This window comes from Chionomys nivalis, chromosome 7 (genome assembly GCF_950005125.1).
Source record: "Chionomys nivalis chromosome 7, mChiNiv1.1, whole genome shotgun sequence".
Lineage (NCBI taxonomy): Eukaryota > Metazoa > Chordata > Mammalia > Rodentia > Cricetidae > Chionomys > Chionomys nivalis.
The window spans coordinates 79,777,839-79,796,335 of NC_080092.1; the positions used below are offsets into that span (position 1 = coordinate 79,777,839).

Below are 18,497 nucleotides of genomic sequence, written 5' to 3' on the forward strand. Positions count from 1 at the left end.
GCTCTCACCAGGAAACCTGGCGAGCGTAAAATCTAACTTAAGTGTGGGAAATGCTGTGAGGAAGGATGGTGTCCCTCACACCTCTCTCCCCTCATCTCCAGGATTATGTATCTTGTGACATCTTCATAGGGGCTAACGTGGAAAGTGAGGTATCAGTTTATATTCTGAGCTAAGATTTTTCAATGTCTCACCTAATAACTTAAAAAAAACCCTACCCCCAAAATAAAACTTGTATTTCTTCTCAACTGTTTATTTTTCTGAGTTAACCCTAGGTTTTTATGGTTACTTCCTTTTTTCTTCTCACTTATGAAATTTGTCTATGAAAGCAAGCAATTTTAATAAACTCTGGGCTATCATCATTCCATAGTGTCTGTCATCTTATTTTGATGAATCACTTAATGAAAAAAATCCAAAAAATCAATACACTTCTAAATGTTTAACATGGTCCCCCTGCATCAGTGACACTAACCATAGTGTTGAACAGTAGATCCAAAGAAAGTTTCTATCTGGAATAATTGAAATTTAATACCCAATGATGACCATCTTCCTGGTTTATCCAATCTCAGTTCCCATAAACCAAGGGACTGTTCTCTCCTTCGCTGTCTGACTTTTATAAACATCATTTGTGTGAAATTGTATATAGCAATGGACTTTTTCTTAATGTCTTTATCCAGTTGCTTCTCAAAGAACATCTAAGATTCAGATACATCTTATCAATTGTTAATTGGAAGGGCACAAACTTGCAAGTGACACTATCACTTTAGGATTCTGATTTCAACCACGTCATTTTCTAGAGAACAGCTGTATATGAGATTATCTGTTTAATGAATAAATCACACTCAAAATCTTATCAATCACATGCTCTCATTTGTAAACCCAAGATTTTACACAGAACTTCAAATCCTGTATACGGTCTGCAAGAAAGTGGGCAACTAGTCTGGGTAGGGTCTATGAAATATCAAAGAACACAAGTCCATGACACATTTAAAGGACTTTATGGATTTCCTCCTACATTCAATAAATTTGTACCATTAAAAATAAAAATTTAAATTGAAAGGACATTCTGATTTCAATTAATTTGAACAAATATCCTAAGATATGGCTACTGAGTCAAAAAAGATCCTTTACTTTTATTTTTTAGGTGCCTTTGTAAATTTCTATACACCTGTTGTTCTTCTTTATGTTCTTCCTGCTGTGCAAGATTCTCAAGATTTCAAGGATAGCTTGGTGGTTAAGAACACAAATTGCTCTTGAGTACAAACCTCGCTTCATTTCCCAGCATCTACATAGCAGCTCACAACCACCTGCAATTCTGGTTCCAAGGCACCCAATGCCCTCTTGCCCTCCTCTGACATCCCTGAACTGAGCATGTGCTGTACACACATACATGCAGGCAAAACACTCATATGCATAAATATAATAAATAAATCATTTTAAATTTATGAAACGCTGAAGAGTTCCAATGTCTCCACGTATGTGTCAACACCTTTTGATCTCTACTTTATCCGATACTAGATAGACAGCATTCTTACACTGCCAAAGTATACAACAATATTCCAGTGTTTGAAGATATCTCATGCCATCAGGGAAGAATAATGCACACAACAAAGGAACAGTATCCCTCTGCTGTACTGCTCTGGAAAAGGCACTGTGACTAAGTGTGAATCCCTGAGCTCTAAAGTTCCATGCTTCATCAACCAGTTATGTGTAGAGAAATGGCATTCCTTCCCATCACGGCACCAGTGCCTGCTCTCCTAATAATTGAGCTACTCCTTTCCACAAGTTGCCTTTGCACAAAATGCCTCTGCAGGTACTTGTGCTATTCTCTTTTTAAAACAAACAAAAGAATGACTGTCCTGGAGCTCTCTCTGTAAGCCACCCTGGCCTTGAACTCACAGATGTTTGATTCCTCTGCCTCCCGAGTACTGGGATTAAAGGTGTGGTGATGTACAGCTAGGTACTTGTGCTACTTAGAAGTTGTACCTCTAAAGGAATCTGAACTCGTGATTTCTGTTTTGGGATCCTGGATGTTCTGTTTTCATGTGAGATTTCTGACTTAGCAAAATTTTTACTACCATTTAAAACAGCCCCAAACCCTGAAAATGTCTTATCTGGGAACCAGGAATTCAGGTTTCATGCATGACACTTCTCGAGCCAGTCATGAAGCATTCCAGAACCTTGGCTCTTAGGAAACAGAGGACAGCGGGGAACTGATAAGAATGGTTCCTGCTCTACAAGACACTATGCTAAACTGAAGTTCACCCCAAGTTCATTACATCCATTTTGCACCTCCCTAGTGGATTCCTGCCTGACAAGTGTCATTACCAGGCAGTCAGCTTTCAACTCAGACTCAAGCTATGTCATAGAAAAGTTAAAGGAATAGGAAGTCCACCAGTACTGGATCTCCACTCAGAATAATTCAAGGAAGATGTTCTTATTTATTATCTAAAATCCTCTATGTCTCCCCTGACTTACAGGAGATCCTCTCATCCTTTATTTATATAAAATTATGCTTGACCTGCCACTTCTCTCTTCCTGTACTCCGGCCAAGTATGAAGGCCATGGCTTGTGGTATCCCAGGTTTTTCCATGATTCTCAGAGGGAGTAGAAGACCTGATTTAATATCAGAGACTAGAAACCCTTTTATTTTATCCCTTTATGACATGTTTTAAGGCCAGATCTGAGTTTATCTACCATACATGTCAAAGATTTATGAATGAATAAATGTATGAAATTTTGCCTACATGTGTTATATGCACCATATGCGTGCACTTCACAGAAGTCAGAAGACGGCTTCTGATCACCTGGAACATGAGTTAGACAGTTGTGAGCTGCCATATAGATAATGAGATCTGAACCTGGAATTTCTGTTAGAGAGTGCTCTTAACAACTGAGCCATTGGCCCAGCTTCCAGAGAACATTCTTTATCAACTTAGAGCTTCATCTATGATGTAGAGAAGCTACCAGGGAGCTTGCACACTTCCCCAGCTTCTCTTCAGTGAGTTTAGCTGACACACTCCTTTCTTTAACCTTAAAGTCTCTACAAGTGAAAAGAGACAAAAGGCAGAAAGCTATAGCATGGAAGTGCTCAGAAGAAATATTAACATATGTACAATATTAGTGTGCTACTATGAAGAGCAGACCCGTAACAAAAAACTTGTGCTGCATATTTTCACTTTTTCAGAAATTTTATTAATATTAATAATTTTTTATTTAATTAAACTTGTATAAAATGCATGCTGATTACTCTCACCCTGTATTTTCCTTATTTCGCTGCTCCCTATGTCTACCTATCCCCTTTATACAAATCTTTTTTTCTATCCTTTTTTTTTTTAAAATAAATAAACCCAAAGAGTTTATTCAGGAGTGTCCATGTGACTCCGAGTTTGGTGTTATCCACTGGAGCCCGATGGGCTCAGTATTGAGCACATAAATGAAGACAATGACTCTTCCTCTTCCAGAATATTTCCATAGCCAAGAGTTCAGCAATAAAGCATTGGGTCTTTTGAGCCCCTCCCCCATCTGTATTGATTGTTGATAGGGCCAGTCTTGTGCAGGTTCAGTGAAAGTAACTACAGCTGCTGTAAGTTTACAAAATCAATGCCTGCCTTGAGACTTAAGGGATTTTAAGCCTTACATTTTACAACCTTTCTTCCTACTCTCTTACTCTTACAGGTTGGGAGCCACTTTTTGGGGGGGTGACTTCTTCCGCTATCCTAATAACGGTGGGTTCACACTTTCCAGGGTAAGGATGTGAGGATTATAAAAGTTAGGTAGGAGGAACAGAGATAAGAAAGAATCACAGAGACACAGGATGGTAATGGGAAGGCAACTCAGTAAAAGCTGAATGCTGAATTCTTCGTTCTGACTTCTGAGTTGAGTTCACCCGTGTTGAATTTTCCATACACTTTTATAGCCAAACACCATACAGGAAAGAAGGCAAAAGACTGCTTTAACATGATACAAAAGACAACAAAACTGTTATTTGCCCTAATACTTGAGACATCAAGTTGTTATTTCTTAAGAAAAGCTTTCTGTTGTTTAGGCAGTGAACTCTCCCTAGACCAAGCATCCTGAAGGCAGCCACTTCCTAGGTCAAACCTCCTATTTTAAAAGAAGGAGCAGAAGTACGCTTGAATTCTCTGACCATTGGTCAGGGTGGAGTGAATCTCCCTCTATGGGCCATCTTAATGTCCAAAATACCAAGTAACCACACCCTAAGTCAGGGTTCGTAGCCACAGTTTTGTCACCAACTTTAAGCTCACGTTTTTGGGCTTCCACACTTACAGGGTACTTTCTGCTCTTCATTTTCAATGTTCTCCAAGCCTTACATGGATTGGTATAAAAGTCTTCCTTAGTGCTGGGCCCTCAATTGTTATGTATTTTCAATACCTTGGTCAGTCATGTAAGGTGTTATCTTATTTGTACAAATAAAGGTTGCCTGAAGATTAGAATTTGGGACTAGCCACTAGCTAAGCATAGAGTTAAAGAATTATGTGCAGACAGACAGAAAGTGATTTGGCTGGGCAGAGAGAGGAAGTGATAAGGTAGGATGAAACATGAACTCAGTCTCTTTCGACTGGGAAGTTGAGAAGCAAGGTGGCTGGTGGGTTTTCTCCTTCATCTCTCTGATCTCTTAGCATTTCCTCCAATGTCTGACTCCAGGATTTTATTAATAAGACCTATTAGAACTAGTGCTACATATTGGTGCCCAATATGGGAAGAAATTCATGAAAAAGCCATTTGCCTGTGGCTCTTGATCCACTGGCCCAGGCTGGAGCTATATGGGGGTTCCTTCCAGAGATGTATGTGGGGCTACTGCCCATACAGCTATGCTTTCTTCTCTTTTTACTCCTAGCCTTTGAGCGAGTTTGGGATTTTCCTGTTGTAGCCTCTCTCAAAGAGTCTCCAGCTGCCACCCAAACCTCAGAAGCAACTGGGCTCCAAACATCACAGGACTTACCTGCCCTAGATTTGGCAGCTATGCCTTCAGACAGGCCCCTCCTCACTGCCACGCATGCTTTTTGCAAAAAAAAAATCCTTGTGAGTTTTTCAAAAACTCAACTTTCTCCCTCTCTTTCTCCACTGTGGGCTGCAGGCTTTCCCTACATTGCCTCTCCTCGGGATGTCACTTGCAGTTCAAGGCTATGTGCTAGAAGCTGCAGCTTTTTTCAGCCAAGCTGTTCACTGACTGTGTTCTCTGCTCAAAGGCACTATGCCTCACAGTTCACAATTGGGATTTTTTTAAAGGGAGGAATTAGTTAAAAGATAGAGTTTTCCCCACATTAAAAAACAGGAAACAATATTACCATAGAAGGATTTAGTTCTCTGTATGATAATGCATTGGACAGTCACAAAATGGAACAACTGAATGGGAGGATAAATAATTTAGATGGGACTTATGTAATGAAAATTCTCAACATTATAAGTTTAATTATTTTTGGTTTTTCACAAGAAAAGGTGGTTAGTATGAGTGCTAAGATACAAGTTTTAGAAAAACTTAAGAAAATGGGTCATAGAGATATTCAGATACAGACAGAGGAATTTAATGATGAACCAATTTCAGCATTGCATTATTGGATTAGAGAGTAGCAGCCTAATATTTTCAAACAACCAACTTTAATTTATTCAGTAACCTTACAGGAACTGCCAGATGACAAATAGACCCAAGGCTCTGAAAGAGTTAAATGGACTCCTGTGGAGATGATTTAAGGAGATTCAAGGAAGTGATAGTCTCATAAGGCATGCATTCATCTTTTCTGAAACAGATGTTAAACTTGTAGCCAACTTGTAATAGAATTATTCTTGGAGACTAGAGAGATTTAGTTAAAGTGGTCATGGAGTCTGGTCTTCCATTACATGGATGACCTGGTTCAAAGAAGAGGCTAAGACCATTGAACAACAAAGAAGGGCTAGATGTATGAAAATCTCCCAGGACCAGATGCTTGGAGAGGGCAGTTACATGCTTATATACAAAGGCAATCTCTATATGATGACCATGTTCTTGATTTATGCCTCACAGAGGCTTTGAATGCTTGAGACAGAATTAGAGAAGTAAGAAAGAAAACCGAGTCATTTGCTAAGGTTATACAGGGCTCAAACAAACCTTCACAGATTTCATACAAAGACTGACTTCAGCAGTAATTGAATGATACCAGATTCGGAAACTAGACAAATGATAATTGAATCTCTAGCTTATAAAAATTCTAATTCTCAATGTAAAAGGATACTTAGAAATTTAAAGGTAAGATCTGTACACTTGGAAGAGTAGATCTGAGAAACAATCAATATTGAATCTCATGACCATACTGTTGCATGGATAGGAAAGGTGATTTCCAGAGGCAAGAAAAATCAAAACATCAAGTGTTTCAATTGTGGCAAACACAGTTACCTAAAAAGGGATTCTAAACAGGGTGCTCCTAAAAACAGTTTTTTTCCTAAGTATAAATCAAGCAGAATGCTTCTCCCTTCTGGATTATGAAGAAGGTTTGGCAAAGGCAGGCATTGAACTAATGCCTGAAGGTCAACAAATGACAGTCAAGGTAACACTTTGCTGTTGAGAAACTCTTTCAGGGGCTACTCACAGGCTCCAATGCAAAATTCAATACAGTCATTTCTTAGAACTTTGGAGGAAAGTCCTTCCCAGAACAGTTATTAATGCCTATAATAAGAAACCATACTGCTCTGGATAATAAAACAGCTATAGAGGAGAAAACAAAAAATTTCAGGAAAAACCATCATGCAAATATTTTGGTAAACTTCTATAAATGAACAAAGACTAAAATTAAAAACACAAGTAAGTCATATTGTCACAGAAGGTCTTGTAGACACAGGTGTGTATGTCACAAAAAAATGCATCAGAAATTTGGCATCCAAATTGGACTCTTCAGGAGGTAAATCTTTAGCTTTTATGGATTGGAACTTTATCTCAGGTGAAACAGCATGAAATGGGCCAAATGTATTGGGCTGGAAGATCAGAGAGGAAAATTAATGGGGATGTGATTTGATACAGTAATGGAATACTCAGATTAACATTTTTCTAATATCAGAAACAAACCATACATTAATTTATGTTGGAGGAGAAAGCTGCTTATTAGTTCCTGATCACCTGACTAGCTTAAACCAGAAATAATTACATAAAAACTGTATTCACTGTTTGATCTATTAGCTCTAGCTTCTTATTGGCAAACTCTTACATATTAATTTAACCCATCTCCAATAATCTGTGTATTGCCACATGGCAGTGGCTCACCGGCAAAGTTTCAGCATGTCTTGGTATGATACCATGGTCTATATTCTGTCAATTATATTTTAAATAAACACTGATTGGCCAGTATCCAGGCAGGAAATATAGGCAGGACAACCAGACAGGAAGTATAGGTGAGTCAATGAAAACAGGAGAATTCTGGGAAGGAGGAAGCCCATTCCTCAGCAGTCCACAGAAGAAGCAAGATGTGACTGCCCCACTGAATAAGGTATCAAGCCACATCACTAACACAGATAAGAATAATAAATAATAATGGGCTATATAAGTTATAAGAGTTAATAAGAAGCCTGAGCTAATGGGCCAATCAGTTTATAACTAATGTAGAGCTCTGTGTGATTTCTCTGGGACTTAACCATTACGGGAACTGGACAGGGCAGAAACCCAGACAACAATGTCTGACTCTGCCTTCCTCCTCCCAGCATTCTGTTTAGTTTTCCCTGCCTATTTCTGTTCCCCTATAGTTCTGCTATAGACCCAAAGCAGTTCCTTTATTAATTAGCCAATAAAAGCAACATATAGACAGAAGGACCTCACACACCAAATGTATGATTCTGGGGAAAATATTAGAAGGTATTACAAAGAACAGTTACCAATCATTTTGGGTTGTACAAGAACAGGGCACAAGAATGGCTGATCTTTCAAAAGCACCAACAACCTTACCTTTAAAATGGTACATAGACAGACATGTATGGGTTGTGCAATGCCTTTAACAACAGAGAAACTGAAGGCCTTAGAACATCTTGTACAGGAGCAGTTAAATGCTCAGCACATTTAGAAGCAATGAGCCCTTGGAATTCTCCAGTATTTGTTGTTAAAAATAAATCTGGAAAAGGGAGAATGGTAACAGATCTACAGTCTGAAATTCCTTTGACTTCTATATTACCAATAGGATGGCCACTATAGTTATTGATTTAAAAGATTATTTTTCATTATAGCTTTATACAAAAAACACAGAAAAAAATTCCCTCATGGAGCCTACTTATAATAATTATAAGCCCTTTAAGAGATATAAATGGAAGATTCTTCCATAGGGAAGGTTAAATTACCCGACCCTTTAAGTCAGCCATTGAAAATAATATGTAAGCAATTTCCTCAATCTTTTCTGGTAATTTGAAAGGCCAAGCAAAATTGTCCCTCCTCCGTCTTGTGCTTAGGTAGGTATCATCAATAAGAACATCTATGTCTCTCCATCTACGTACATCTGTGGTGAACTACCCCAATGTATTTTAAGTGATACTTATCTATATTTCAAGTCCTCTATTAAAGTGTTATACAATCTACTAATCTTGAAGTCATTCATTCTTTCATGCTGTTCTCATAAATTAGGCTTTTCTCTTATGTACATCGCTGTTGAGACCAACTCTCCAGGGATAATATAAGCTACTGATTTTCAGTCTTAAGGCAACTGAGCACATAGTCCCGGTAGTAGTATTTCTGATGTATAATAACAAAGTAATGCTACTGGTAGCATTAACAAAAATCTTTTTGACAGAATTCTATTTCAGACTTATCACCTGCCTACACAGCCTTATAGACAGCCTGGTAACAGACAAAACAGGTTCCAGTGTGGTATGGGACAATTGTCTATATTCTGTCAATTATGTTTTAAATAAATGCTGATTGGCCAGTAGCCAGGCAGGAAGTGTAGGCGGGACAACAAAACAGGAAGTAGAGGTGGGTGAGGGAGAACAGGAGAATTCTGGAAAGGAGGAAGTCCATTCCTCTCTAGTCCTGTCCCAACCACAGAAGAAGGAAGATGTGATTGCCCTGTTGAAAAAGGTATTGAGCCATATAGCTAACATAGATAAGAATAATGGGTTAATAAAAGTTATAAGAGTTAATAAGAAGCCTGAACTAATGGGCCAATCCGTTTATCATTAATATAGACCTCTGTGTGATTTCTTTGGGGCTAAATGGCTGTGGGACCTGGTGGGAGGACAGAAACCAGGCAGGACAGAAAACCCTGACAACACCAGTTCAATGCTAACCTGCTATTTACCCCCAGATTTATTACCATCTCTTTGGAATATATTCCCCTAGTACAAGTCCTCCCTAACAAAGTCATCTTGGCCTAGACTGCGTCTATCCCAGATGGATATCATCTTAGAGGAGGGTGGAAGTCATAAATACTGATGTGACCATCCCTTTGAAAAAGTTTAGGGAAAACACTGCACTGAGTGTTTACATCCTCACACTCTCCCCATCCTTAAAGAATTGTCATCCATTGAAGAAAAAAATGATTTGCCCATCACTTCTTGTCAAAATATAAACCTTCACCAGACACAAGATAGGAGAGGCTCGTACAAAGACAGAATCTTGGACTAATGGAGATTCAGGATAGAAACCAACATTTAGTTCATTACTGTGAGTGCCATAGCAACATGTTAACCCACAATAACCTTTATATCTAAGTGCAGGAAAAGATCAGCAGTGTAGAAGAGCAACTGCCCCAATTCATCTATTGCAGGAGTTAGACACGTGACCACATGAACAGACAAAAATCCAAGTAGGAATGATGCCGTTATCCACTAGAGGAGTAACACACAGGCAGCTTTATAAATAAATATATGAGAATTTAAAAGTTAAAATAAAAGATAGGTAATACATTCATTAAATGGTCAAATTACATGAAGACTTTTTAAAATATAGAAAGTACAAATGACTAAAGGAATACATTAGAAAAATGGTCCACACCACTAGCCACCAGGAAATACAAGTCACAACTTCCTTGAAATTCTACCTCATTCCCCTCATCAAGAAAAACAACAAAAACAAGTGCTGGTGAGGAACCAAGGGGAAAGGAAACCTTTACACACTGTTAATGGGAATGAAAATTGGCACAGTCTTTATGTATATTAGCTTGTAGAATCTTTTTAAAAATCTAAAATTAGAACCACCACATACAACAAAGAACCAGCCTGCCTGTCTGTCAGTGGATGAATGCATGAATAAGATATGGTGCATATGAGAAAGAATGAATGATGTTATTGGCCAGAAAACAGATGAAATTTGGAGATCATCTTGATAAGTGAAGTAAGTAGAATTCCAAAGACACAGACTATGTTTCCCTCATATAAGGAGGGGTGGGGACACAAAAGAAGCAATAGGACAATTTGGGAAGAGAAAGAGAATCAGGAGGAGACCACAGGGGACATCAGAGAGGGTGAAAGTGAGTGAATTTGATCAAACTGTGTTACATGCATTCACCACAATGTCATGATCAAAGGCACTGTTGTAAAATCAGTGCAAGCTAAAGCAAATCAATCAATTTCTGTATGTCATAAGACACAATAATGGAAGCTTTAAATTAAAACACATATAGTTCATCCAAGCAATGGTGGCACACACCTTTAATCCTAGCACTAGGGAGGCAGAGGCAGATGGTTCTCTGGGAGTTCAAAGCCTGCCTGATATACAGAGTGAGTTCCAGAACAGGCAGGACTACACAGAAAAATCCTGTCTCGGAAAACAAAAAAAAAAGCAAACAAACAAACATATGGCATATGGTACAATAAAAGAGACTCTCCAAGGATAAATCTAGTAAAAGAAGGACTAGTCTGCTACAAAGGAAAGTACCAATGTCTCATAGAAAGAAATCTTCAGGTACCCAGAAGACAACGTACAGCCTTTGTGTTTAAAACAGAGACAACTATAGCAGCATTATTTTTGAATAGTCCCAAACTGTAAACAACCTAGTTTCTCATAGTAAAATTCCAATCAGTGAGCAGTGTCAAACTCATGTAATGGAATATTATACAAACATAAGAATGAACAAACTGGGGTCAGGATAGGGAGGGTTGTCACAGTCATCTTATGATCAAGGACACAGACTGTTTTGACTCATAAAGACGTTCAAAGTGATGCTAAGGTTGGAAGACTGACCCTCTAAGACAGTGAGAACCAGCTTTTGAGGATGAGTAACGACATGAAATGGTTTGTAAGGACCAAAGTTAGTTTCTATTTCTTTAATAATGCTATAACTCTGTTCTCCTTTTATTCGCTCAAATGGGAAATTAATTATCTATATATTTTTAGTAAATAGTAGACTAGAGTGAGGGAGATAGAGTAAGAAAGAGAGATATACACATCATATTCCCCGTAGATAAATTTGGTGATAATATTAGGTGCATGACAAATAATCATAATTCTGTCACTAAATGGAAAGAAATAGGTAGAGAAGACAATGAAGGAAAAAGACCAGACATATAGGGATGGGGATAAAAGTAAAGAGAATAAAGCAAACATAGGGAATCAGGAGATCACGAGCCTAAGGTCACTGCCCCAGCTGACAGCAAGGAGTGCACTGGAGTCACCATCTCACCCTCCTTTGTCTGGACCTAAGGACTTTCCCATAAGCTTCTAAGTGGAGACTGATGGTCATCCACAGCTCTACTGGTGCCTAATGTGCTGTTGCTTTTTATATCAACCACTGCTGGTTCTACACTGCCATAAAAAATACCATTCCAGACACGCTTATCTCAAACCATGTTTAATGAGCCCCAGATACACAGGGATGGGAATTTATACAGAGACTGACACACACCTGGGACAGTTTGGAATTGGGCTTAGGGGGCAAACAGACAGAGAACTAGGTGTTCAGTCCATCATAGTGAATACAGCACTCTCATGCCCAGGGACATTTATAAATCTAAGCACAGATGGCAGAAGAAAGTTGTAAGAACGAAGGAATCCTGACCTTCCCATAGAGCAGGAGCTACCAAAGACCAGATGACGACTAGAGCTGCAAAAAAAGCTGACGGGAGGAGCGCCTGAGTTATTGGAAAGAGTTCAAGTAGGCTATCCCCAAATAAGAAAAGAATGCCTCCAAATGATTCAGAGCATGAGGTGAGAATTTCCTTCCTCATGAACACAAATTAAATATGGAAATGGTGAACAAAGAAGAAGAATCTTTCTGATTGGCCCAAATATTAGAGGTCTGTGGTATAAAAAGCCCTGACTGGAAGAACTTGCTACATTGTTGAAAACTCATCTGTGAACAGAGTAAAACCCTCCACATCTGATACCATGGCCCTCTGTTGCTGCCCACCTTGCTGTGAGCCATGTTGCTGCAAGACCACCTGCTGTAAGACCACCTGCTGCCAGCCCTGCTGCTGTGAATCCAGCTGCCCTGAGTCCAACTGCTGTCAGCCTTGCTGTCCCCCATGTTGCTGCAGCATACTCTGCTGCAAGCCTTGCTGCTGCCAGCCCTGCTGCTGTGTTCCCACCTGCTGCCAGCCCTGCTGCTGTGTGCCCACCTGCTGCCAGCCCTGCTGCTGTGTGCCCACCTGCTGCCAGCCTTGCTGCTGCATGCCCATCTGCTGCCAGCCCTGCTGCTGTGTACCCACCTGCTGTGAAAGCACCTGCTGTGAAAACACCTGCTGAAAGATCATTTGTTGCAAACCAACCTGTGTGAACATCTGCTGATGTGGGAGTTCCCTTCGTATGCTGTAATTACCATTGATAAATAAAGGAACAGCCTTGGCAGATAGGGCAGAACTTAGGTACATGGGGAAAACTAAATGGCATGCTGGGAGAAAGGAAGCAGAATATCAGGGAGAAGTCATGCAGCCCCGCTGGAGCCAGATGGAACTTTAGCCGATAAACCACAGCCACATGACGATACACAGATTAACAGAAATTGGTTAAATTAAGACGTAAAAATTAGCCAACAAGAAGCTAGAGTTAATGGGCCAAGCAGTGTTTTAAATAACATAGTTTCTCTTAGGACTGGAGAGGGAGGGGGAGGGGGAAGGGGGATAGTGGAAGGGAAATGGGAGGATGGAAGGAGGTGGAAATTTTTAATAAATAAATAAAATTTAAAAATTAAAAAAACTTAGTGGTTTTGAAGAAAATAAACATTAGATATATTTAACAAATACAATAAATAAATAAATTAATAAATAAAATAGTTTCTGTGTGATTATTTGGGGGCTAAACATCCGGGAACTAATAGCGGCCTCCTTACAACAATCTGCTGCAGCACACGCTGCTGCTAGCCCTGTTGCTGTGTGCCCTACTGCTGCTAGCCATGCTTGCTACAACTCTGTTGCCAACCAATATGCTGTGAAACCAGTAGTTGCAAGACCACCTCTCTTAAAACAACCTGCGTGACCACTAGCTGCTGCACATCCTGCTGCTAACCCTGCTGCCTCTGACCCCAAAGGAACACCTGCACAGTCATGCTCTGAGGAGAGTTGACATGCCCAAGATGCAAGAGTCACATATTAACCTTTGCTCACCCCCTTCATGTTCTCACCAGGAAACCTAGGATCGAATCCCTCACCTTCCCTCTCCTCATCTCCAGATAATATGGATCTTCTGCCATCTTCATAGGGGGCTGGTGTGAAGATTTGGTATCAGTCTAAATTCTGAGCCAGGATCTTTATATCTCTGACTAAATAAGTTACAACACCACCCCCAAAATGAAACTTGATTTAAGCCGTTATGTTCTCAACTGCATTTTCTTTTGAGTCACCCCCAGATTTTATGTGCTATTTCCTTTTTCCTGGTTACTTGTAAGATGTGTCTCTGGGAGCAAGCAATTTTAATAAACTTTGTGCTATCATCATTCATTGATGTCTGTCATTTTGATAAATCACTGAGTGAAAAATTCACATAATCAATAGAATTTTCAATGCTCAACGTGGTTCCCCCATATCAGTGACGCTAAGCATAGAGTTCAGCACTAGATCCATGGAAGATTTCTATTGGGATAACTGAGATTTAATACCCAATGACTACCATTTTCCTGACTCCTCCAACCTCAGCTCCCATAAACCAAGGGTCTTTTCTCTCCTTTGCTGTCTGACTTTTATACACATCATTTTGGTGGAGTGATATATGGCAATGGACTTTCTGTCTTATTTTCTTTATCTGTTTGCTTGTAAAAAGGCATCTAAAATTCAGCTTCATCTTGTCAATTGTTAATGGGATTGGCATAAACTTGGGGGTGTCAGTATCCTTTTAGGCTTCTGATTTCAACCATGTCATTTGCTAGGGGAAAAAGCTGCTATGAGATTATCAAGTTGAGTAAAATATACCACACCCAATACAATTCAACCAAGTGCTCACATTTGTAAACCCATCACTTGGTTTGCCCATCACTTCTTGCTCCTCCTTACCTCTGCCAAAAGATAAGATTATCTTCACACAGAGACAAGGATGGATAGGCTCTTAGGAGACAGAAGCTTGAACTGATGTGGATTCCCTTCTGTATGCTGTGAATACTGTTGGTTAATATAAAGGAGATTCAGGCTAAAAGTCAACTATTTAGTTCATCACTATGGGTGATATAGTATCATGTGTATCCCCCAATAACCTTTTAAATAAACTTTTTAAGTGCAGGCAAAGAACGTCTCTGTAGAAAACCAATAACACTGATTGGGCCACATGGACAGGTGACAATCTGAGTAGGAATGATGCCAACTAGTTATCCAAAGTGGATACATATACATACATATGAGAATATAAATCTGAAATAAAAAGAAAGGTCATATAATCACTAAAGCATCAAATTATTTGAAGACTTTTTAAAAAACAAAAAGTACCAATGAATAAGAGAATACATGAGAAAAAAAATTTAATACCATTTACCACCAGGAAATACAAATCAAAACTTCCTTGAAATTCTACCTCTCTACCCTCAGGAAAGGCTGTCATCAAGAAAACCAACAATAACAAGTGCTGCTGAGGATCCAGGGGGAAAGGAAACCTTTACACACTGTAATGGGAATGGAAATTAGCAAGTCTGTATGGAAATTAGCTTGTAGGATCTTAAAAATATTATAACCACCACGTGACTACTCCACAGTACATACAACAAAGAACCAGCCTGTCTGTCTGTCAGTGGATGGATGCATGAATAAGACATGGTGCATATGAGGAAGAATAATGTCATTCTCCAGAAAACATAAAATTTGGAGGTCATCTTGATAAGTGAAGTAAGTAGAACGCCAAAGAAAAGTCAAGTTTCCATCATCTAAGGAGGGGTGGGGACACAAAAGAAGCAATAGGACAATCTGGGAAGAGAAAGAGAATCAGGAGGTTGCCACAGGGGACACCAGAGAGGGTGATGGTGAGGGAACTTTATCAACACTGTTACGTACATTTAGGACAACGCCTGTGATCAAATGCACAGCTTTGGAAAATCAGTGCATGCTATACAAATCGATCAATTTCTATATGTCATAAGACACATAAATGTAAGTTTTAAATTAAAACACATAGTGCATCCAGAGGGTGGTGGTGCACACCTTTAATCTCAGCACTGGAGATGCAAGGCAGGTGGATCTCTATGAGTTCAGGACCAGCCTGTTTTACAGAGTGAGTTCCAGAACAGACAAGACTACACAGAGAAACACTGCCTCAAAAAATAAAATAAAAAATAAAAAACACATATGGTCCAACAAAAAGATACTATCCAAGAATAAATCTAGTAAAAGAAGCGCTAAGTTCCTGCAAATCAAAGTACCATACTTGCATGTTAAGCAAACCTCCAGGTACCCGGATGTGTACGTACAGCCATAGTGTTTTAAAAAGAAACATTTCTAGCAGTGCTGTTTTGAATAGTCCCAAACTATAAACAACCTGTTTCTAGGGGCAAAATTCCAATCAGTGAGCAGTGTCAAATTCATTGAGTGGAATATTACAAAACACAAGAATGTGCAAACTGGGGTCCGGATAGGGAGGGTTGTCACAGTCATCTTATGATCAAGGACACAGACTGGTTTTGATTCACAAAGATGTTCAAAGTGATGCCAAGGTTGGAAGACTGACCTTCTAAGACAGTGAGAACCAGCTTTCGAGGATGAGTGACGTGAAATGCTTTGCAAACACTGATGTTAGATTCCATTTTTTTAAAATGGTGGTATGGCTGTTTTCACCTTTTATTATCTCGAATGGGAAATTAACATATTAATTAATGCATAAATAATTGTGTATTTTTAGTGTGAATAGTAGACTAAAAATAGAGAGAGGGTGCGCTTCTTATTCCCCAAAGATAAATTAGGTAATAAATTAGGTATGTCTCAAATAATCATGATTCTTTCACTGAATGGAAGGAAAAGAGGTAGAGAAGAGAAGATAATGAAGAAGAAAGACCAGACAGTGAGGGATGGGAATAAAATTATAGAGAGCAAAGCAAACTAAGGGAATCAGGAGATCACCAGTCTAAGGTCACTGCCCCTGCTGACAGCCAGATGTACACTGGAATCACCTGCTCACAGTCTTTTGTCTGAACGTAAGGACATCTTCCCCATGAGCTCCTAGGAGAAGACAGTCATTCGGGAATGATGGTCACTCACATCTCCCCTGATGCCTCCTTATTCTTAATGTGCTGGGTTTTTTATACCAACCAGTGCTGGTTCCACTCTGCTATGAAAAACACCACTCCAGACAACCTTAGCTCAAACCAAACTTAATGACCCCCAAATACACAGGGATGGAAATTTATACAGAGACTGACACACACCTGGGACAGTTTGGAATTGGGCTTGGGAGCAGACAGAGAATTAGGTGTTGAGTCCATCATAGTGAATACAGCACTCTCATGCCCAGGGACATTTATAAATCTAAGCACAGGTGGCAGAAGAAAGTTGTAAGAACGAAGGAATCTTGACCTTCCCATAGAGCAGGAGCTACCAAAGACCAGATGACGACTAGAGCTGCAACAAAGCTGACGGGAAGAGCGCCTGAGTTATTGGAAAGAGTTCAAGTAGGCTACCCCCAAATAAGAAAAGAATGCTTCCAAATGATTCAGAGCATGGGGTGAGAATTTCCTTCTTCATGAACACAAATTAAATATGGAAATAGTGAACAAAGAAGAGTCTTTCTGATTGGCCCAAACATTGGAGGTTCATGGTATAAAAGGCTCTGACTGGAAAAACTTGCTACACTGTTGAAAACTCACCTGTGAACGGAGTAAAACCCTCCACACCTAATACCATGGCCCTCTGTTGCTGCCCACCTTGCTGTGAGCCATGCGGCTGCAAGACCACCTGCTGCCAGTCCTGCTGCTGTGAATCCAGCTGCCCCAAGTCTATCTGCTGCCAACCTTGCTGTCCCCCATGTTGCTGCAGCATACCCTGCTGCCTGTCCTGCTGCTGTGTGCCTAGCTGCTGCCAGCCCTGCTGCTGTGTGCCCACCTGCTGTGAAAGCACCTGCTGTGAAAACACCTGCTCCAAGACTACCTGTTGCAAGCCAACCTGTGTGATCATCTGCAGCAGCATACCCTTCTGCCAACCCTGCTGCTGCCAGCCCTGCTCCTGCCAACCCTGCTGCTGTGTGCCCACCTGCTGCCAGCCCTGCTGCTGTGTGCCCACCTGCTGTCAGCCCTACTGCTGCATGATCACCTGCTGCCAGCCCTGCTGCTGCGTGCCCAGCTGCTGTGAAAGAACCTGCTGCAAGACCACCTGTTGCAAGCCAACCTTTGTGAACATCCGTTGTAGCACACCCTGCTGCCAGTCCTGCTGCTGCTGAGCAGCTCCCCTAAGAAACATCTGCACAAGCCGGGCGGTGGTGGCGCACGCCTTTAATCCCAGCACTTGGTAGGCAGAGGCAGGCTGATCTCTGTGAGTTCGAGAGGCCAGCCTGGTCTAGAAGAGCTAGTTTCAGGACAGGAACCAAAAGCCACGGAGAAACCCTGTCTCAAAAAATCAAAAAAAAAAAAAAAAAAAAAAAAGAAGAAGAAAAGAAGAAACATCTGCATAGCCATGCTCTGGGGAGAGTTGACATGCCCTAGATGCAAGAGCCACATATTAAAATTTGCAGACCCCCTTCAAGTTCTCACCAGGAATCCTGAGGAATGTAAATTCCAACCCAAGTGTGGCGAATGCTTTGATGAAGGATGGTGTCCCTCAGCCTGTCTCTCTCCTTATCTCCAGAGATTATGGATCTTCTGCTATCTTCATGGGGTGCTAATGTGAAGGTCTTGTATTAGTTTAAAATCTGAGCTAGGATCTTTATACCTCTCACCAAATAACCTAAGAAAACACTACCCCAAAATGAACCTTGTATTAAGTTGTTATCTTCTCAACTGTATTTTCCTCTGAGCCAATCCCAGATTCTTATGTGCTACTTTCTTCTTTCTGCTCACTTATGAGATGTGTCCCTGGAAGCAATCAATATTAATAAACTCTGTGCTAGCATCATTCCATTGTGTCTGTCATCTTATTTTGATGAGTCACTTAATGAAAAATTCACATAACCTGTAGATTTTTATATGTTCAACATG

General features: G+C 40.1%; 1 protein-coding gene across 1 annotated transcript; it reads left to right on the forward strand.

Annotated features, from left to right (window-relative positions):
- The first annotated feature begins 12,107 nt into the window (after positions 1-12,107).
- Positions 12,108-17,743, forward strand: LOC130877069 (keratin-associated protein 4-12-like). The gene is made up of 3 exons (XM_057773975.1): positions 12,108-12,112; positions 12,442-12,632; positions 17,187-17,743. Exons 1-3 carry the CDS (start codon positions 12,108-12,110, stop codon positions 17,741-17,743), a joined length of 753 nt encoding a protein of 250 aa, XP_057629958.1.
- The last annotated feature ends 754 nt before the right edge of the window (positions 17,744-18,497 follow it).

Coding starts and splice junctions, on each gene's coding strand:
- LOC130877069 (XM_057773975.1), top strand. Junction 12,633..17,186: donor CTGCTGTGAAAGCACCTGCT/GTGAAAACACCT, acceptor CTGTGAACGGAG/TAAAACCCTCCACACCTAAT.